A 23269-nucleotide genomic window follows, 5' to 3' on the forward strand; every position below is an offset into this window, starting at 1 on the left:
TAATTAAGTTCTTTCAGATGACATCAAGGTCAATGGTCTTATGACCTTGACTGTTACCTTTATGCTAAAAATAGCTTTTACAAATTTTGTTGCCATCGGGCGCACAGTGTTTCACAAACACATCTTGTTTGTAATTTTTTTCTGTTTTTCAGATTATGACAAGGAGCACAAGGACACAGATATTTATTCAAATTATCTGTATTTTTAGTGCAGGTTGATAAATATGTGCCCTGTCTTTCTTTTTTATTCACCCTAATACAGATATAAGAATATCCAATCCGTAAAATAATTGTTTTAAATGGATATATACGGTTGCAATCATCAGAAAAAATTACAAACCCGCATAATATGGTAGATATATAGTTTTTTTCTGTAATGGTACGCTTGCAAATGTTAATTCCTCTATTTAGAAGAAAATGATAGCAATATAGTCTCTGAGTAGGGAGCAATAAAGCAATTATAATACTAGTATATTGATTGTTTTTTTTTTCAGATCAAATATTGCATGTTATTATTGAAATCATTTAGAATCAATTGAATTCATCTGAAGAGAGCAACAATTTAATAAGAAAGTCAATTATTGACAAGGCAAATGAATTAATATCTATTATATATTATATTATAATTATATGCATCAAATTTATGCATGATATGTTCAAGTAATTGATTGTTTGGGCCTTCGCTCGATTATACATTTTTTCTACATCATTTTCAAACCTCTTACTGGCTCATACTGACTTTATTCAAGTATTAACAGCATATCTAGATGTTTTTATCTTTTAAAATTAATTCTACATTAAAAAGAAGAAAGGCTCAACTTTTTTTTTTCATTTCGAAATTTTTAGACACTTGAAACAACAAATACTTACATGCTTTTTATAGAAAAAGATCGAACTGATTTTTCCCAATAAAACTTCTTTCCTGTTCGTTATGAACATGGAATATACGTATGTCTAATTTATGCATGCGACACTATTTAAACAGTGGATTGTGACGTCTCTTTCAAGGAGGTTTAAAAACGTTTATCTGAAATCTTTCAAGAAGAATACTATTGACAACAAATCAAAGATTCTGTAATAACTCTAAAGACTATGTAAGCAATGCCCTTTGCATACATTATTAAAGCAGGAGAAAGGACATACTTTAGAAGTGTAGCGTTATGGTTTTAGTCGTTGACCATATGTTACGCTATGGTCGAAAACTGAAATAAAAAACTCTCCAACAGATCTGCAGAGAAAGGACATGAAGAATATATTAAATTATCAAACAAATCTTCTACAGTAGCCTGCATTATTCTTGAGGTTGATTTTCAATTATCCAATAAACCTCAAATGAAATTGTATTCTTAATTTTATTTATCGTTTTATATTGGTCCTTCAAGGTTGACTTGCTAATCTTTCAATAGCTTTATTGTTCGTAACAAAATATGTAGATACAGTGGATACCTTAATTATTTTCGTGAGATAGGTAAATGGATATCGTAATTTTATTTACCTGATCATTGTCATTTGCAAAATTATTTTGTTAAAACTCGCTTTGATTGCACACATAGTTACTATGAAGTTGACATCGAAAAAATGCTTGAGTATCTGATTAACAATATATAAACGGTTTTGGAGACCAGGTCTTCCAACGATCTATTGGAATTTTCATGGGTACCAATAGCGGTCCGTCATAAGCAGACCTATTTTTGTATTCATATGAAACAGAATTTGTGCAAAACCTTATGCATGAAAAGAATAAACACTTGCTGTAGCCTTCAACTTGACATTTAGATATATTGACGACGTACTGTCAATTTTTAATAACAATTGTAATTTCCATTCTTATGTCGATTCGATATATCCTGGTGAGCTACACATAAAAGATACCACAGAGTCTGACTCAGCTGTTTGATACTTGAATATTTCACTTGAAAAAGACGTTAATGGTAATCTAACAACCAAGCTTTATGATAAACAATATGACTTTAACTTTTCTATCGTCAACTTCCCTCACTTATGTAGCAATGTACCTTCATCACCTGCATACAGAGTTTATATATCTAAGTTGATTCGATACGCAAGCGCATGCTCTACATATGAACAGTTTCTTCAACGAGGTAAATTATTGACAAAACAAGTTGATGAATCAAGAATATCAGCAGCCTCGTTTAAAGTCATCATTTCATAAGTTCTATGATCGATACAATGTCCTTGTCAGCAAATACAATTTATCATTGGGTCAAATGCTGACTGATGTTTTTCAAACTAATCTTTAGCACATTATTTATACACTGAATTGACGATGGATTTTTTTTTGTTATTTCCCTATCATGACAAGAAGCATAAGGCGGGTGTGACAGGTCGGCAGGGGATGCCCACTACTCCATAGCAACTGATCCCACCTCCGATGTCTTGGAGGTCTGTGTTTGCTCTGCTCCTACAATGTATTGGTTTATGGACTTTGATCTTGAATACTGGTCGTTATCTCCCTATCCTTCATTCCACCACTAAGTCTATTTATCTCTTAAATGCCACAGTACGTTTAACAATCATACATGTAGCAGTAGTTGATTTTTACATCATTAACTTACAAATTATTATGAAACTGCAAAAAAAATGACATAAATACATTTAAAATAATATTTTATGTCATAGAATTTTTATCTGAGCGTCATTCAAACAGCATTTATCTAGATATGAATTGAGAAACAAGTTCTGAAGAGAAAGGTTCTCTCCGTAGTAGTTTGGAATGAAAGCAGAAACTACATGTAGCACTGATGTCATAATGACAAAGGACAATCTTCATCTGAAGAGTCTTGACTCCAGTTATCACAGGACTGATGTTGTCTGTAAACAGTGGATACACACAGACACACATACAATCAGACAGGTTTTTATTGTGCTGCCATTTATAACAATCATTTCTACATTAAAAAAAAACGAGATGTTTGTGAAACACTAATGCCTTTCCCACTCTGACATACATTTTAGGGTGCACAAGCCTTTATTGTGAGCATTATACATAAGGTCAAGGAGAGGATTCGAACCTGTGATGTAGCTCCTTACTTCACTACGTTAGAGCATAACCACCGTACAATGCTTGCAACTCTAATGATCTTGTATTATACAATAATCACAGTACATGCCCTTTTCATATTCAAAACAACAAAAACAAAATTGTAGAAATACCATTTTATTAAGTCATCACAATATTGCACTCTGAAAGACCAGCATGGTTAATATAACAAATAAATGCAAACAAACATCAATGACTATAATGTTTCATTTTTTTAAGGCAAAAACACTCTGACATATAAAAAAAATAAAAGAAATGATAAGAAAAGAGCAGATAGAACGATTGTTGAACATATAAAAATCAATGACATTCTATGATCCATCACGTCCCCTTTATACTTAATACACACTGAACAACCGTCATTACAAGTAATGTTTTACGTGGTGTTTTTTATGCATAAGAAAGTTTTGAGGATAATGATGTTTTTTTTTTTATTTCTGTTTATACTAAATGTTTGACAAAGAATTTTAAGTTGAAATAGTGGAATGTCAATTTAAGAAAGTATTTCCAAATACTCTAGTAAATGAATTATGATCCCACAAAACTTCAGTCCCCTTTAGAACTACAGGTACCAATACATCCAATCATTAAATTCATTTCTGTTATCATTAATTAATATCTTCTCTAAATCACAATCTACCGTGACTTTACTATTGAACACTTTACAATCACAGACATCAAAACTTTCTATCTCACACAATTTTAGAAAGACACCGTGAAAAAGATACCTTGTACACATTTGCTGATCACAGAACAGGACAATATGCTCTAAATGTTTAACTACACTCAGTTACTGTATTACAGGCAAGTCGCAGCACATGACTTGTTTGTCATATAAAAATATAATGGACCTCAGATGGGAACTTATGTACATCAATTTTAAATTTCAAGAAATCTATGATGACTAAAATGCTAAGATAAAGTTATAATTGTCCAAATATTACATTGTCCCATACTTAAAATGTATGTGTAGTCCTAAATTCACCAAAATTTTAATACTGTACTTGTTCATCAAATACATGTACTTGTCATTTACCTTCAAATCTGGTCAAATATTTCATTAAATTGATATTATAGTGAATTGACTTTTATAGCAATTACATACAGTATCTATAAATAAATAATACATGTATAGCATTGACATTTTCATTTCCATCACAAAGTCTACCTCTTATATGCCAAAGTATGTTTAACAGTGACTGTCATAGCTTTAGTTGATTTTTACAAAGTAAAAAGAAAATTTATATAAGACTGACAAAATTGCCATCAATGCATTTTATAATGAAATTTTATGTTACAGCATCATTTTTTTTGTGCATCAGTATACAATTCCTGAATAAACAGCACTTAACATGCATCTGGAAATGAATCAAGAAAAAAAGTTATACAGAAAAAAAGTATTATCCTTGGCAGTTTGGAATGTACAATGAAGCTAGCACTTGTGTCAAACCTAACAAAGGACATTTTTCATATCAGAGTCTTGATTCCAGTTATCACAGGACTGCTGTCTGTAAACAGTAGACACACACAGACACAAGGACAATCAGACTGGTTCTGACTGTGCCGTCATTCATCATTTCTTCCTGTGTTTCCGCAATATCATGCTTTTCTCAGAAAATAAATAATCAAGCTCTTCACCATCTCTCCAATGGAATAAACTAGTCTTTATTTTTCACTCCTGGGAATGGCTTCAAGTTCCTTCATGCTTTGTCAGAACAGTGCTACTTCTGGTCCGTTTGTTTGTGTAGGAATGTTGGGATGATTTCTCACACTAACCCTGACCATCGGTGGAGATACGACCCCCATCCACCTCCTTGCTGTTGTTGTTGTGGATTAGATGCATTTTCTTCTCCTACAATATTTTTAAAACATTTTAACTTTTTTTTAAAGAATCATTTCTTGCTTTTTAAGTATCATTTTATAAATACATGTATGAATAATTATTTCTCAACAAAAAAAAACAAAAAAACAAAGCATACAAACACTGACTATTGTTTACATTATGTCTCCTTCACCTTTAGACAGTAGTGTACAAACAGTGAGAGTTTTAAGATTGATTATCTCCCTTACAGTTTTTAGATTGATTATCTCCCTTACAGTTTTTAGATTGATTATCTCCCTTACCCTGAGCAGCTGTATCCAGAGTTGCCTTTTCCTCGGGACTGAGTTTTAACATTGTCGTCAGAACAGGAACCAGCTGCTGTCTCTCGTCTCCGACCTTCAAACTCAGGAACTACAAAATGTCAAGGTCACATTCAATTCATTGACAAGGTTTAAATCAATATGCAGAATGTTCTTAAAGTTTAAAAAGTTTCCTTACTGACATCAAAATGAAAATACTGCTCTATATAATCTTAAGGAATGCTATTATACGCGAGAATTACATTTTCGCGAACACACTGTCTCGCGTAATTACGCGAAAATAAAGTTCTCGCGAATAAAAAGTGATTTACAGTATTCACCTTTAGAAGGATGTTCTTGAGGTACTCCATGTTGGCAGCCTCTTTCTCACGTTGCTGGTTCCGCTCCAGTCGTCGGATTTCCTCCTTCAGAATCTTGGCCTGTTCCTCCAGCCTCATCACCGTGGCCTCATTCTCATTGGACAACTACACACAAATATCAACATGGACTTTTAATTTTTTTTCAACATGTGTACATGTATTTTCAGCTCAATCCACAATTCCACATCAAGTTAACAACATTCTTAACAAGTGAATTGATTGAAAGAGACTTTAAGCTCATATAATAATTATTTATCAGGCAAGATTTCTTGCAAGCATCCAGCATCTTCATTAGATGCTAGTTTACATTCTAAATCAAAGTTGCTAACCTCTGTTAGCCATGTTTTGAGGTGTTGAGATAATGTATGAACAGGTATCAGACTCACTGCTTACCTCGTTGAGATGCTCGATCCGTTTGTGAGCCGTGGACAGGTTCTCTCTCAATGTCTCCACTTCTACCTCAGTCACTTCTTTAGGATACACTGAAATTCAAAAATTACCAAGATTTGCATCATAATCTGCAGTTTTAATTTCTTTACCATTTAAACACATCTATATTCAATTCATGGGCAAAAAACATGCAAAATGCTCAAGAAAATTACCAGTTGTTAATCATTCAAATAAATGATGTTGAATAATATTGACTAAATCAAATGACTAAATCAAATTTAAAGTTATCACACTAATAAACCGATCTCAGAGATTTACACCAGAAAATGTTATTAAATTGAGTCTAGTGAACAGAATTCAAGCTATCAAGTATGTACTGCATTCTACAGGATCAGATATAGTATTTTAAGTAGACCCCATTACTAAACATTAGCAGTAATTATGATAATGTTTCATCCCAGTGTTTGTGTACCTGTGTCTTCAGGGCCTGTGGATAAAAGCCTGTCTAGTGGTAATGGGGACGGTTTACTTGTGCCCTATGGAAAGAAAAACATCAACTTGAATATGGATGACTCTGTATCAAAATCTTTACTATATATAATATATTGTCTCAACTGCTCATAATGAATTTATTTAATCTATTCACCTTGAAATTCATTAAAACTTTCAAAGTGCATTTATAAAAATGCTTTGTAATGAAATATTATATGTACAAATGCCACTATTTATGTATTCAGTATTACAATGTACAAATGTTCAATGTACCTTTGAACAAGGTTCTGGATCAACTATTTCAGATCCCTGCAACAAAAGCGGTTGAAATGAAAACAAATCACAAGCATAAATATATATATTTGAGCAGTCTAACAGAAACTTATATACTGTAAACCAACTTTTTAGCGTGTGAGAAATTTTCGCAAGGGTCATCGCGAATATTTCTCACTGTGAAACAGTCGTTAAAGTCTATGTGCCTCATAACAACAGATACAAAATAGGCTTGATCATGAAAATTAATTGTCGTGAACTAGTATATCCCTGGTAAATCGCGAAATAAAGTCGTCACGAATAAAAGTTGTTTTACAGTAATTACATTCCAAAATTGTCAAAATATCAGGACTTGCAAATACTTTATCACTATATTTGAACAGATAAAACCAACAGTTACTATTATTCATATCATCTTTTATTCCAGATTCCTCAGTTTGCATTCCATTTCCACCACATTAAATCTTCATGAGTGAGGAAACATTCTTTATCAATACATAGCAAAATAAATAGTTCACAGCGATTAATATTCCTAAAAGTAAAAGTAAGTCGCAAAACTCATGGATATTTCTCACATGTGAATAATAGTTGGTTTACAGATATCTATCTTCATCTAATTCTCCAAAAGTAATGCAATAAATATGCACTAATAATGAATGAAGTTATTACTTTTCTACTGATAACTGTCTGACTTACCTCCCCTTCCTGTCTCTCTTCGTGCCTGATGTCGTGAACCATAAACTCATTCCCCGTAGACACGGGACTCTGTCTCTCTGTTACCATGGCTGACCGCACATTGGTGACCTTTGACATCTGCTGCTGCAGCTCCCTCTGTAGGCGAGTGTTTTCACGTTCCAGTGAGTCTATCTGCATCTGTAACATGTTGATGGCACGGCTCTGGTCTTCCTGTAAAGACTGAATCTGATCCTAAAATACAAAAAAAAATCAAATATATCAAGAAGCATCCTCACCTTTGCATTCATAAAACCTGTTTTAACTATACTTGTATTTACAACTGTGCTCTACTACTCAGTAAAGTTGTCAGACCTTGAATGATAGAGTGAGTGTATCATTCTGTAGGTTGAGCTGTTTAATGGTTTCTTTCTGTTCCTTGACCAGTAGATCTTTCTCATGAGCCAGGTCCTCCAACCTACAACCACATTACAATATATTAGAAGTTTATTTTCATAATTTCTATTCACATTATATGTATATGTATGTACAGGTGGCATACAATTAAATTTCTGTTGGAGTATGAAACCCATAGAATATGGGTGGCATTAAATATAATCTGTGGGGGTATGTAATCATTAAATAACAATGTTTGAGAACTGTACTGACTTTCCCTTATTGCTTATATCCTTCTCCTTTAAGTCTGCCACTTGCTTGTTATAGTGACCCATTAAGTGTGTTGGTGTAACCACTACTTATGAGAATTGTACTCACCTCCTCCTGTTGGAATTATCTTTCTCCTGTATATCAGCCACTTGTTTGTTATAGCGACCCATTAAGGGGGATGGAGGGGGGGGGGATTAACTATTACTTATGAGAATGGTACTTACCTTCTCCTATTAGTATTGTCCTTCTCCTGTATGTCAGCCACTAGCTTGTTATAGCGACCCATTAAGTGGGCGTTCTCCTCCTGTTGTATCTCCAAATCAGACTCGGCTGTCCTCAGTTTATCACTGCAAACAAACAAATCTGAGTATACTTGACAGACTCAAATTGGGTTTCAGATATATATCTAATGCAAACATTAACATTCCCAAAGTCTGAAATGGTTTCAGGGCTTTTCTTTCATTTGCTGACGTGATGATAGCAAACTTTTGCCTCAATTTCTAAGATAGGAAAGCACATTGTTAGTAAGAGTGGAGACCTCTCTTTCTCTTGACTATGTCAAATTTCCACAGTAATTTGTTGTACATTGCATAAATTAATACCAGACAGAAAAAGTATTTCTGCAGTACTCCAAAATGATATTAAAATTTTTCTTTAATATACATGTAGAAATATTAAAGCATTACATTTTTAGTTTATCAATAATCTGCTTAGTGTCATGTTTACCTTAAATCCTGGATCTTTGCCTTCAGTTGTTCTACAGCCTTTTTTAGTCTCTCTCTAAATGAAAAAAACAAAAATGTTATTAAAATACACTGAAGCTATCAAAACTGGGCAAAATACAAGTAATCATTTCCTTATCTCTAATTTTACTTTTTATGAAATAAGGTTGTACACTCTCACTGTATTTCTACAAGAAAATGTGCATGACCTAGAACTTTATTGCAAGAAGAATGCTTTGGATTAGTTGTTATTAACTCTGACCTTTCCATTTTCTCACTCTCACTGACAGCTGATTCCTGACTTCCTTTCTTCTGCTGTTTCAACACACTGTGTACCCTCACCTGAAATGGAATACCGTATATCAGGATTTTTCCGCGTGTATCCAATTTCCGCTTTGTTCGCGACGAGTTTTGAATCGCGGAAAATAAAACAGCGTAAATTTAATACAAAGTTTTCTTCTTGTAATAGAATTATTTCTTAATGCTTATATCGTAGAGGGTAGAAATAGCGGGATCAGAGAACAAGCGCAAGATACCGGTAATAGGTATAAGCGCTTATTGTTTGTTTACTAATTGACAAGCTAGCTAATTATATGGGTCACGTTCCTTGCAAAAGCTATTAAACTAATTATACCTGAGCTGCTAGTCAGTTTGGAACACTAAATGACCTATGATTGTTTAAATCTTTAAAAAATAATATCTGTGGATTTGAGAGTTAGTATGCAACACAGGTGTGTAATCAGCTGTGCGTGTCTTCCGAAATTGAAGAGGTGAAGGTCGATCGATCTATTTCTCACCCGTATGTTGTAACTGAAGCTTAATGACTTTACATTTTACATCCATTTCTTTCATAGACTTAAACAATTGTTAATAATATAATCACTGGGACTTTAAAATAGTGAAAATTTGATTCGCGTAAATTTAATATACTGATTTAGGTTCTGATTCGCGAAAAACATGACGCGGAAAAAACCTGATATACGGTAATATAACAGAAAGTCATCAACTGTATATGATAATGACCTTTTTTCTCAGGAAAATATTAAATTAACTTAGATTTAGATGCACAAAAAAAATCTAAATTTTTTAAGAAATGCTCAGTTTTCTGATTTTCCCAACATTTTAGAAATATCAAGTTTCAAAGGAGATTTTTCAGTCAAAACTTCACCCCAACAAACATTGAATAAGGATAAGAATCTAAGACTCCCTTCTATGACTTTACCTTGTATCCATCGTACTCTGCCTGGACGGCCTTCATCTCACTCCTAGTGACCTCAAGGTCATCCTGAAGTGACTGGATCCGCCCCTCAAGAGATCGGATCGTCCTCTGGTTAGAATCAGTCAGGGACCGCAGCTTCTCCTGTAATTTCTGCTTCTCTGCTGCAAGTTCTCCCATCTGTATCTGTTACAAAGGTCAAGAAAGGTCAAAAAGGGTCAAGAAAGGTTGGTAAACAAATCACACTTTTTATCATAATGGAGTCTTTAAAAGAATTTTTTTGTACAAGAGATGTTCACAATGTCTAGCCTTCATCAAATGTTTTTTCTCTTTCACAGGTACTATCAATAAGGTGCCTGCAACTTTTTAAAAATAAAAATGTTTATCATACACTTTACAATCAAAAGATTTCCTGTATTTTTATCCCCCAATTTTCAGGAAATGCATGTAAATGAATGTTTATGACCTACATTTTTGCCCCCCCGTGATCTCTGACCTAGTTTTCTTACCTTGTTCTCCTCCACTTGTTGATTCAGTCCCTCCAGCTGACCTCTCAATTGGGCATCAGATGACCTCTGCTCTGTTTCCTGGAAAAACATGACAGCGCAGTCACTCTTATGTATCCATCTTAAAAGTTGTTTTGATATAGATAGAACATTCTATCGTTAAAATGATATAGTCCTACATTTGTGTGGGAAGGGTTGTTATGATCTGACACAACTAAGTTATAATTTAATCTGACGAAGATAATTTTTTTCAACTTCAATTTATTCACAAACTGAGCTATTGCATGTTTTTAATATATCAAACATGTAACAATTTTAAATTTTTGTCGTTTGTTAAGTTTGTTTACCGTTTTCTTGGCATCCGACAGCTCTTTCTTGGTTTTGACCAACATCTGTTTCAGTTTGTTGGCTCTGTCATCTGCCTGGACTCTCTGTTCCTCTACAGCATCTATAGTGGGAGAAATAATCATCTTAACCTGTGATTATTCATTGTACAATTCAATAAATTTGAAAAAGGTCATCTTTGAAAATTGCCCTCTCCAGACCAACTGGCTAAAGACAACCTGATTCAAAACTTTTTGACTGCCACAATATAATTTTTTTTAAATTTATCAATTTTCACTACCCGTCACGAAGTAAATGGATTTTTTTTAGGAGGATTTCTTTCCAATTTACTAACCCAATTCTTTTGCTCTGAGTTTAAAAGGGTAAACATATGACCATCATTAATCTAGTAAATTTGTACAATGTATTCAGTAACTGCACAATGATGCATGTTTGTGTGTCAATAGTTAGACATAATTAATTCACAATTAAGCTAGTACCTATCTGTTCTTTGAGGGCCTTGGCTTTCTCCTCCAGCCTCTCCCCCTCCCAACTCAGTTCTGTGATCCTCCCCTCATTAGTACATACCTATCTGTTCTTTGAGGACCTTGACTTTCTCCTCCAGCCTCTCCCCCCCTCAGTTCTGTGATCCTCCCCTCATTAGTACATACCTATCTGTCTTTGAGGGCCTTGGCTTTCTCCTCCAGCCTCCCCCCTCAGTTCTGTGATCCTCCCCTCATTAGTACATACCTATCTGTTCTTTGAGGGCCTTAGCTTTCTCCTCCAGCCTCTCTACCTCCCCCCTCAGTTCCATGATTGTCACATCCTTATCAGAGATAGTCTTGTTCAGGGCCTCTACAGTTCTCTCATAGTCTGCAATCTCCAGGTCCATCATATTACTCTGCTTGGCCTCCTACAAAGTAAGAATAAACATTCAATTAGCTTTGGTCACCAAGAATATACAGTATACCAGTTGTATTTTTGTTTGTTTTTAATTGCATATGAATAAATTTAAACATAGATTAAAAGTCAGTATCTGTGTGAAGCATGTCTGACATTAATAAGATCCCTGTATAGGCTCAGAATGTACACAATACATGTACTTTGCAAAATTAACCTGCATTCATTTTCTTTTTTTCTCTTCTTCCATTCCCCCCCCTCCCACTGTCTCAGAATCTCTCTCTCCCCTCCCCTCACACTCTTTCTCCACCTCCCTTCTCTCTCTCTCTCTCTCTCTCTCTCTCTCTCTCTCTCTCTCTCTCTCTCTCACCTGTTTGGCTAGTCCTAGCTGCCTCTGTATCTCCTGGACTTGACTCTGAAGTCCTGTCACTACACTCTTGTGCTTCTCTCCTTCTTTCTTCATTCTCTCTTCTGAATCTTGTAATTTTCCTTGCACCTTTTTAAAGAAAACAAGCACAATGAAAAACTTAAGTCCAGATTTTTGTTACCTAATAATCCTTAAAGAAAAAATCAAAGAAAGCATTTTTTTTAAAAAAAGGGAATTTGAAAGTATATTTCAGTTTTTAAGTTGGTTTTTCTTCTCTCTTAATTAATTAACCCTCCTTCCTCTCTTAAATTAAGATCAAAATGCAATAAAAAATACAAAATTAAATTCATAACTGCCTTACTCAGGGAATTAGAAAAAAAAAACATGGTGTGTTGTTCGAATCAAACCTGTTGTTTTTCCTTTACAACTTCATCTTTCTGGATTCTGTAAGCCTCCCTCTCTTTTTCAGCAGATGCCAGTTTTCCTTTCAGATCAGATACAGCTGTCTCTTGTTTCTGTAAAATATGCAGCAGACAGTAAAATATTTGATAAAGTAACATTTGGAAACCATTACAGGTGCTTACACTTTATAAACAGTAATCCAAGTATGTCTTCTATAATGTATCAATTCTTTTTCTCTACAGATCTAGGATATAGCAATATAAGCTTTTCCAGTATGTGGTTAATATTTAAGCTAGAAATGACCCTGACCTTTGAGTTTTGAATATCAGTAAATGACCTTCACCTTTGATTTGACTTTACCTTGACCTCTCCTTTCAATCTGTCTGCTTCCTTTATGAGTTGTTCTTTCTCCTCTTTACTTGTGACAATCGTCTCCTTGACCTGTGCCATCTCTGAGATAACCTTCTCAAGGTCAGACTTGTAGTTGTCTGATTCCTTTGTCTTTGAGTCATACTCCAACTCCAATTTTTCAAACTTCTCCTGTAAAAGCTGTATTTACAGAAGCCATAATAAGCCATCGTTTAGGAAGAACAGTGCAATTACAGAATCAATCAAGATATAGATATATTCTTAATTTTTATTCCTAATTAAAATGTTTGAAGTCCAAGCCCTTAGATTTTGGAATCCCTTACAACAGATTCAGGTCACATGTATTAGTTTGAAATTTACCTGAAGTATTAGATTATTGTTCCCATTATTAGTAACTCTGGCAAATTCTGAATGTTCTCTGAATGTGACAAGACAATGTGATAAATTCTCACCTGGAAACTCTTTGTGAGTTCTGATTCTGACTTCTGGGAGATTTCAAGGGCAGACAACTGCTGCTGAAGCTCTTCACATTTCTTCACAGATTCGTCTCTCTCTTTTTGTAGCTCATCACTCTGTAGAAGGAAAAGGAAACATTAATAAAATTAATGTTTTCAGTAAAATTGACAATAGCTTAAACAAAATGTGTCATTTTTTAATGCATGTACCTACTTTTATTTTTTATCAGTGATTTTAAAACTGTCAATAATAAGTATACAATGTCACGTTAATCAACATTTTAGCTAACTAACCTTGGATTTGAGCTGCCCTGCCTCTTTCTTGCTTTTCATGGCCAGAGATTTGAGTTTGTTGTACATTTCCTCCTTTTCCTTAAGTTTCTGCTGCAAGCTTTTATTCTCCTCATTAGAACTCTGTACAACAAGAGATAAAATGTTATTTAAGAAACTTGTAGCTTTAAAAATATTGCAAGAGTTAAAATTGATCACCAACTCATCAATCAAAATACATCATAAATTGATAAGTTTTGAATCAAAAGAAAATCACATATTTTCTTGGGGGCAAATGTTTGTGGTTTGAGAACAAACAAGAGGGTCATGAAGATTTAATTTTGTAGATGGAGAATTTTAAGTGACCTGAAAAGCAACCAAAAATTAACTCCTCCAAAATTATTCATGCCAGAACAATTAGTTTCAGATGATTTTAAAACTGATAGATAAGCCCTACCTCTGATTTTTGTTGAGTCTCGTTTTCTTTTCCTTTCAGGTCTTGGATTTGCACGTTAAGGTCACTGTTTGCCGACTGCAATTCTGCAACCTTTTCACCAAGGGCAGATAACTCATTCCTCAACTGGGCCTCCACTTTCTGCATTTCATTGTTTGTCACATTCACTGAATTCAAGTCTTTTCTTGCTTGTTCTAACTCTGATGTTAAGTCCTCTACTTGTTTAGCTTTTTCATCCACAGAGCTCTTTAAACTCTCACAATCATTTTCAAGTTCTTTATATTTTGTTTCCATTTTTATCTTGTCTTCCTCTAAATTCTGAATTACTTCGATTTTGCTCTGGATGTCTTTTAACATTGAATTCTCCTCTGTATCTCTCCCTGAAATCTGAGCTCTCAACTCATTCAAAGTCTCATCCAGCACAGATTTCTGTCGGAATATTTCATCCAACTCAGTTTTTAGTCTCTGAATTTCGTCTTCCAAAGACCCCCTTTCCTTCTGACTTTCAATCAACTGAGTTTGTACCTCCTGGAATTTTGTCACACTTTCTTCAAGGTCAGTTTTTAGTTTTTGAATCTCTGTTTCCAAGACAGTCTTTTCTTCTTTCACTGAACACAAATTTTGAACTTCTTCCTCCTTTTGACAAAGAGCGCCCTCTAGTTTTTCGTTTTCACATTTCAATTTTTCAACCTCTGATGCCAGCATCTCTCTCTCATTCTGAACACCACTCACTCCCTCTGAAATAGTCTTCATTTCTTCTCTCAGATTCTCATTTTCAGTTTTTGATTTCCCACAATCCTCCTTCAACATTTTCACTTCCTCTAGAAGTTGATCATTCTGACCTTTAACCTCCTCATACTGATCTCTCAGTTCTTTCAGTCCATCTTTCTCAGACTCCATGGCCTGTAAACAATTCTTCAAGTTCTCAATTTTATTATTTTTATCCTCTTCAATGTTCTTTAATGAAGTCTTCAGACTTTCTATCTCCTGCAGATTTTCTGCCTTTTCTGAGTCAGTCATCTGAAGAATTCCCTGTAACTTCTCCACTGCTTCTGTTTGTTCATTCCTCTCTGACTCTGTCTTCTGCAACTGAATCTTTAAATCTTCAATTTCTTTCATTTTCCAATCCAAATCTTTCTGCAGCTCCTCTTTTTGTTCCGATAGACTAGAAAGTTCTTTACTCAAGTTTTCAACCTTTTCAGACATTTCTGATAATGAAGCCTGCAGTTCTGAATTCTGTACCTCTTTCTCCTCCAACCTAGAATTCAACTCACTTTTCTCACCCTCCAAGCACTTCACTTTTTCTTCCACATCTACCAAGTCTCTCTGAGCTTCAGACAGTTCTCTCATTGTGTTTTCAATCCCATTATTAAGTTTTTGAACCAGTTCACTTTCTACAGATTCTTTCTCTTGTGCATTTTGTCTTAGCAACTCTAATTCACTTTTTAGATTTTCAATTATCAGTTCTTTTTCTTTGACACTATTTGAGAACTGATCCACTAATGAAACTTGTTCATCTTTTTCTTTGTTAAGTTGACTGATTGTTTCTAAGAATTGTGCTTTTTCTGTTTCCATAGCATCTAAGTTTGCTTTCAAATTGTCAAAATTTTCCAAAATGTCATCCTTTTCTGATTGCACTTTACTTAAATTCTCAACCTGAGTTAATAATTCAGATTTTTCTTTCTCACTAAGTTCAGATAATTCTTTCACTCTCTGTAACTCCTCAGATATATCCATGAATTTCTTCTCCATCTCTGACCTTTGACCCTGCACATCCTCCACTTCCTGTTTCCTCCTTTCCACTTCCTTTTCAAGCTCCTCAATCCTTGCCTTCATATTCTCTATTTCTGTCTGCAGCACGGATGTGGCTGACTCTCCTTCCACCTCCATTTTTGCTATAAACTGCTCATGTTTCTTACGTGCCTCTGCAAGGTTGTTGGACATTTCCAGAATCTGGTTTTCCAGTTCCTCAGTATAAGCCTGCCTCTCTTTCACCTTCTCCTCCATTTCTTTATATCTTTCCTTGGAATCCTCTGCTGCCTTGATCAGCTCCTGCTTCTCTCCCTCCAACTCACTTATCTTCTGCTGAAGTTCCTGGATCCTTCCCCTGAGTTCTGCCTTCTCCTGCTCATTCTGATCAACAACTCCCTTCAGACTGGAGTTCTCTTCTGTGAGATCTTTCTCCTTCTCCTGAGCCAATTTCATAATAACAGACAAAGACTCTTTCTCCCTCTCAGCTGATTCTTTCTCACATGCCATCGTAGCTAACTCCCTCTTCACAGCTTGGATTTCTACCGTACTGTCTCCTTTGCTTGCATAGGCACTGTCTAAATCCACCTTCAACTGACTATTCTGAGCCACAATTTCATTCAGCCTCATTTTCATTTTCTCCAACTCAGTGATCACAATCCCTGGCCCCTCATCAGCTTCAAACACATCATCCCCATCATCAGTCACCTCGTCTTCTTCATCTTCTTCCCTCTCCTTCTTCTCTGCCCTCTTCCCCATCCCCAGTATCTCCCTCACCACGTCTAGCTCTCCCAGAATCCTCTTTTCCTTGGCTTCTGCTGCATCCAGTTCCTGTAACATCCTGTTCTTATCCTCCTGTAACATGTTCATCATATGTTCCCACTCTCCCATCTGTTCATTCATCTGCTGAACGTCATTCCTCAACATCTCCTTTTCTTCCTGCAGTTCGCTGACCTCGTACGACAGACTCTCATCTCTTGAGAGCACCTTCTTCATTTCCTGCTCTATCTGCTCTTTTTCCCTTGTGACCAATTGCAACTTCTTTCTTATATCAGTAGTTTTTGGAATGGCTCCGTTACCCTTTGGAGCAGATTTCCCATTCTTCTTTGCTTCCTGAGCTTTTTGTTTGGGTTTTTCAGCAGCTGCCTCTTTTTGAGATTCTTCCTCTTTTTCATGCATGAGTTCATGAATTTGGAACTGTAAATTATCAATCTCACTCTGAAGATCTTCTTTAAATCTCTGTTCACTTACACACAGTTCCTGTGACTTTTTAAGTTCCTCAGTAGCAAAATTCAAGTCAGATTTTAACTTCTCTACTTCTTCTGATGAAGACTGTCCTTGTGATTTCTGAAGTTCCTCAGTAACAGAATTCAAGTCCAATTTCATTTTCTCCACTTCTTCTGATGACTGCTCCTGTGACTTTTTAAGTTCCTCTGCAACAAATTTCAAGTCAGATTTCAGCTTTTCCATTTCTGATGAAGACTGGTTCAGTAACTCCTCCTTCTTCATTATCTCAGACTTGAATTTCTCCACCTCTAAAGTCTGTTCACTAAGCTTTGATTCCAAGTCCTGCTTTTCCTCTTTCAATTGCTGACACAGTTTCTCTAGCTGTTCCACTTTCTGGACTATCTCCTCACTCTCACCTCCCTGACCTTTCTGTTCACCTCCCTCCTCCAATTGTGACTTAATTTTGTCCATTTCCTGGGTCATGACCTTGACCTGATTTTCTCTCTCAGTAGCCAGGTCTTCTGCCTCCTTCTTCTCTTTCTCCAGGGTCTGTATCAAAGCAGACAACTCCTGCTTTCCCTCTGTTAACTTCTGTATCTGCTCTTCAAACTCGGCCTGGCTCTTCATCTGGAGTTGTTTCATGGCTTTCAGTTTCTGCATCACAATATCTCTGGCATCAGATAGCACAGTTTCCTGTTCCTTTAATTTCTACAAAACAAGTAAAATAATGCATGAGTTTTTATCAATTAAAAGTCTCTTTGATGCTTTTTTCTTATTCATTCATTTTATTTCCTTGCTTTGTTTTAAAAGACATGAATGTGGGGTTTTTTTCTTTAATTAATTTGAAGAATGTCATTTCCATGTTTAGCTGGCTCAGTGTTAAGAGCAAAGTTCCATCATGAAACTTTTTCTCTGTCATCAGGTCATTATTGTTTAATTTGTGTTTTCATATTTGTAATTTTTAAGCTTGTTTTATTTATTCCCTCCTACAACGATCTCCCTTTCCTACGGCATAAAGTAGAACAAGAATCTCTCAGTTTTTTCTAGGTCCCATTGAGAGGACGAGGTTTTACCTTATTTTCCTCCAGCAGCTGACTCTGTTCTTGCTGCATGAAGTGTAGAGAGGAGTTCAGAGTCTCATCCTTCATCTTCATACACTCTAGCTGCTCCTCTAGTTCCTAAAAAATAAAACGAGAATCATTTCTTACTGTCTCTACCATAAGACTTAATTCTTTGATGACTTGTTTTAAATGGAGACAGAATCATAATTATTATATTAGATACATACTTCCTTTTCTCTTTTAGAAGCTGACAGTTGTGCCCTAATTTCTTCTTTTTCTTTGTTTGCTTCATTGAGCTGTCCCTCCATTTCCTAAATAAACATAAAAAAAAAAATTGTTGAACACCTAATATGTTACACCCTATGATATATTTCACTTTCCAAAAAAAAAAATTATTTCTGAAATACTCTTTGTTTCCAAGACATATTTTAATCTACAAATTTTCTACTTTCAAATGGTCAAATTTTTAAACCACAAAACTATTTTGATACAGTATTTGTATGTCTCTTTGTATCTAGCATTGACTGCATCCCTACCACTCTGCTGTAGTGTAAGACACCTGTATTTTATTAGTGTATTCCATTCTGTCATAAGTACCTGTAGCTTGTTAGCGGCCAGTTCTTGTGAGGCCTGTACAGCATTGTATGCTGTCAGCATCTCTTTCTTCTCTGCTTCTAGTTCTTCTATTTTTGTCTTTAAGTCCTAAAACAGAGATTATATATTAAGTACGGTATTTGTCTGGCTTATTAATACAGTTACTATTTTAACAAAATTCATTATTCTCTTTTCCAGGCCTTTCAAAATCTGATGGTACTAAGAACTTCACCTGGCTAAAATCATGATTGGGCCGGCCAAAATATTTAACAGAGGAAAATTCCATAATATACTGTAAAAGCACAAATATTCATGGGGGATTAAATTTCATTTATTTCGTTGTTAACAATTATCAACGAAATTTAATCCCACACGAAATTTTATATGACTATATGTTGAAAAGGATTACTTTCAAGTCAACGAAATTAAATGTCCACAAACTTTTTTTGATGACAAATCAACGAAATTTTATCCCCACGAAAATTTGTGATTCTACAGTATATCATTAAAATTGCTTCTACGGGTAAACTTATTTTTGTAAAAGCTTCACTTGTTTCAAATCTTTTTTTTTTCATTTTGAACTATCTTGGATCCCTTATCATTATAGACTTTTAGGACAAACTACAAATCTTTCATATACAAAATTAACTTCCTAAACTAAACTTATCCAAATGTACCCTCCATAATGTACCTGTACCACTATGGCAGTAATTGTGACAGGTATACAAGTTCTCACCTTTATATCCTCCTGGTTTCCGTCTCCCCTCTCTCCCTCACCCTGGGGTCTTTGGGACTCCAACTCTGTCACTTTCTTTGTCAACTCTGAAAAGCACATTTATATAGTTACTTAGGTGGTTAGAAACAGCAGCAACTTGTGTTATCCATCATTCATTGTGATGCGATGAGGGAAGGAGGAAAATGTAATGCTGGACTGGGAATTGAACTGGAGTTCCTGCATCACTAGTTAGGTGCTCTATTAACTGAGTTTTGGAGAGGGCTTATATAGGCTATGCCCGCTGCCCAATCTGGTTACGTATTTCTTACTTAATATAATATGTTCAAATCAAATATCAACTGAGTTACCCAGGCCAGTATGCACAGTCAAAACCATTATAAGTTTATATCAATAACATCATTAATACATTAAGGCCATTCACAGACTAACAATCCTTTCTCTTAACTAATGCAAACTAAGTAAAATCTTATGATCATTCCTGCATACCCCAGTAAACATTATCAACTCAAGGTTTGTTGATGTAAAGAAAATGAAGTTTACCGTCACATTTTGCCCGTGTTTTCTGGAGAAGAAGCATCTGTTTCTTGACAAACTTTGTCAGATCTTCACGGGACAAATTATCCAGCTGAAAAAAAATTCTAAAATTTAAGAAGGATATAGTTAAAGGATATACAAGTATGTAATGGCAATCGATTTATACTTTACGCTCATGATCATAAAAGACAGATAGCAAAAAAATCACAATAAAATTTCTGACTAGATTATAGAGTTACAATGTACGCTGCTTCAGCCTGCTTGTTAAATTGCTATTTTTACCTGTCCTAAATTTCCAATCAAGCAAAATTGATCTTTGAAAATGTATTTAAAAAGCATATGATCAGATTACATTTTTGTGTAAACTTGCTAATTCTCCTTTTAATAAAATTCATGATAATGTAGGCCTATCATAATATAAGCTTTTGAGATGACTATGAGATGACTATATTTAAATAATTGAATCCAATTTCTGATAAAGCCAAGCAGAATTCTTACTAATAAATTGTCAAATAAAATCAACAGAGGATGATGTACCTGTAAATACCCATTCCAACATGCAGGTACAAAGAAATTACATTATTTTTAATGATTTTACAAAAAAAAAATTATATTTATACTTTTAATATCATGTCATACAATTTTATTTACAATACTTCTTATGTTGACTAAAAATGATAAACTGGTGTTCATAGCATGTAAAATAAAAAAAAACAATATACCATAAATTATATAATATATATATATTCAATTGTATACTTACAGATCCCTGATAAAAACAGATAAAATTTCAGTGTAAATATTCATTTAACAAGTGTGTTTGCATAAAGCAATCTGAAGATAGTGTACAAAGTATTGATTGATTTTTAAGCTTACAAATCATGCTTTATAAGATTCTTACTGTTTTGATAATAATTGATTTATCAGAACCAGATACTTTATCATGACTCCTTGACATCCTCAAAAACTTGTGTTTATCCAAATTTATCTCTAACTAAAACTCCAGAACACATTTTGTCATACTTCAATTAAAATGCTCTACTTGATTTGGAGTTCAAAAGAAAGTTTTTACACTAGCTGAGACCATAGCAGCCTATATATCCATGTGAATTCATGCAACTTAACTCCAATTTGAAGTGTTAAAAAGGCCTTTCTTTAACAAAATTTTACAACTTGTCAACATACATCATTTCATTAAGACTAGAGATCTGACACGTGAGAAATGTTAAATCCTCCCTTCCCCTTATTGGCTTTTTACATTTTTTTGTAAGAATCTATTAGCAACTCTCATGCAAAAGGGAAAAAAATGTTATCTTAAAATGTCAAATTGCCACAAGGAGGTGAAACACATTCATCTGAGTGACATCAAATTTACCTGTAACTCACAGACATATATATCATACAGGTATTAAGGTCAGATATTTTGTAATAGCAGGAAAAAGTATGTAATTTTTTCTGACTGATTTCTGGATGATTGACCAGCATGAGGAAGTAACTTGACACATTTTTTTTCTAACTAAATGTAATTACGGATGTATACCTTTGATGATGCTGGACTTTTTGCCGCACCCTCTGAGTCGGTGGATCCCCCACCTGGAGGATGATCCTGATAAAAGAACGAGAGAAATATTACAGATCTATAATGTTAGCTGTTTTTCATGATTCAGCTTCATGCATATTGTATTGCATGCACTGGATAAATTATTGTGCGATATTATGTACATCTGTTGCCGACAATATTTTTTTTAGTTGACAATTAACAATAACAATGATTAACAAACAGATAGATTGAAGGACACATGCACAATTTGCTTCATTGTCATCTTCTCCAAGTATTGATTACATGAACTCTAATTATTTGAAGAGACAGGAAAATAAATTAAGCTTTGAATAAATATTGGCACCCTAGTCTAAAGTTCTAAACATACTAAACAAGCCATACTTTCAAAATTACGAATAGCTGAGTATGAAATCACTTGATACATTTTGAAAAGACCTGTTTAGTAGCCTTCCGAACACGATAGATCTTGCTGGTCAATAATACACATGTGACACTAACTGTGACTACATTATTTTTCTGCCTATTTCATTTCTGCCTCACATCGATTAATCATTGTCTGTGTTCATTGAAGACATGTCTGTATCCAATACTTACCGCCATTTTTCTTCTAAATATTTCACCACTGTTTTCACCAGACGATTTACATCTTACACTAGAACATCGTAGAAAATCTGAACTGGGTTCTGTCTTGTTGTCATTTCGTACGTGAGCGGAAGTGCATGTCACACGAATCTGCAGCTGCGCAGACTGACTTCCGGATTGACAGAGACTGACATATGCCCTCGATTGTGTATTATTTTATTCAGTTAAGAGTTTATTTGCAACAGGGTATGAAAATAATTGCATAAATGCATTTCATCAGGTAAAAATTTACTGCAGTCAACAGCAAGTGGGAGAAATGTGTTTGTAAAACAGATCACATATGCCCCACCCAGCTGGTGCAGATCTAACGTTATGCTTATTTATTAATCATTATAATAAATCCAGAAAGATAACATATAGATCTGTATATGTTATTTATGTCTTTGCATTGGTTTCATGATTGTTTTAACATTACTCATTAATGTTGTCATTATGATTATGATGTAAATTTTAGTTAGAATTTCTTTCATTTCAAACTGAATGAAAATATCTTTCAGACAGCCTTTTATTTAACTTATTACATAAATTCCAATGTGATTATATGCCAATTAACATCAGATAAATATAGAATTAAAATTTTAACAAGAGACCCATGGGCCACAATGCTCACCTGAGTAACTTTGGTCATGCTTTTCTTCACAACTAGATTCTCCCACATGTAATATGGTGGTCCCACCCTACCCCAGGGGTCATGCTTTTTACAATTTAGAATCTACTCTACCCAAAGATGCTTCCACATTAGTTTCAGCTTTTCTGATCCGATGGTTTAATTATGAGAAGGAGATTTTTTAATGACACCATCCTATTTTTGTCTTTTATCTCCCCTTGTAATGGCTAGGACCTTAATGTTTACAATTTAAATTTCCCTTCATCCAAGAATGCTTTGTAGGAAGTTTGGTTAAAATTGGCCCAGTGGTTCTTAATAGAAAAGAAGTTGAAAATGTGAAAAGTTTAAGGATGGACAGGCAGACTGCTAGACAGATGACAGACTTTGGGTGATCAGAAAAGCTCACTTGAGCTTTCAGCTCAGGTGAGCTAAAATGTAATAGGAAGGGAGAACAGAATTTAATGCATCTACTGTATATGTTTTGAACCCTGGGCCTGGACAAGAGGATTCCTGACATAG

The 23269-nt window shown here is 34.6% G+C and overlaps 1 protein-coding gene across 2 annotated transcripts; it reads right to left on the reverse strand.

Moving 5' to 3' along the window:
- Positions 1–3161: 3161 nt before the first annotated feature.
- LOC134232591 (GRIP and coiled-coil domain-containing protein 2-like) lies at positions 3162–22241 on the reverse strand. 2 transcript variants are annotated; one of them, XM_062714584.1, is made up of 29 exons: positions 22096–22241; positions 21481–21546; positions 19947–20031; positions 19407–19492; positions 18674–18778; positions 18304–18387; positions 18089–18193; positions 14043–17723; positions 13610–13729; positions 13313–13432; positions 12852–13040; positions 12497–12604; positions 12093–12218; positions 11619–11735; positions 11323–11368; positions 10846–10946; positions 10502–10579; positions 9999–10178; positions 9039–9118; positions 8781–8834; positions 8279–8401; positions 7764–7866; positions 7413–7643; positions 6717–6752; positions 6424–6487; positions 5955–6043; positions 5523–5666; positions 5185–5293; positions 3162–4912 (listed from the first exon to the last, which is right to left on the reverse strand). In XM_062714584.1, exons 1-29 carry the CDS (start codon positions 22099–22101, stop codon positions 4827–4829), a joined length of 6522 nt encoding a protein of 2173 aa, XP_062570568.1. In that variant the 5' UTR covers positions 22102–22241; the 3' UTR covers positions 3162–4826. The 2 variants fall into 2 exon arrangements, with proteins under 2 accessions (XP_062570568.1, XP_062570567.1); XM_062714583.1 differs by lacking the exon at positions 11323–11368 and having other exon boundaries at positions 11573–11735.
- Between the last annotated feature and the right edge of the window lie 1028 nt (positions 22242–23269).

This window comes from Saccostrea cucullata, unplaced genomic scaffold (genome assembly GCF_032062105.1).
Source record: "Saccostrea cucullata isolate Sc308-1 unplaced genomic scaffold, CSIRO_AGI_Scuc_v1 ctg944, whole genome shotgun sequence".
Lineage (NCBI taxonomy): Eukaryota > Metazoa > Mollusca > Bivalvia > Ostreida > Ostreidae > Saccostrea > Saccostrea cuccullata.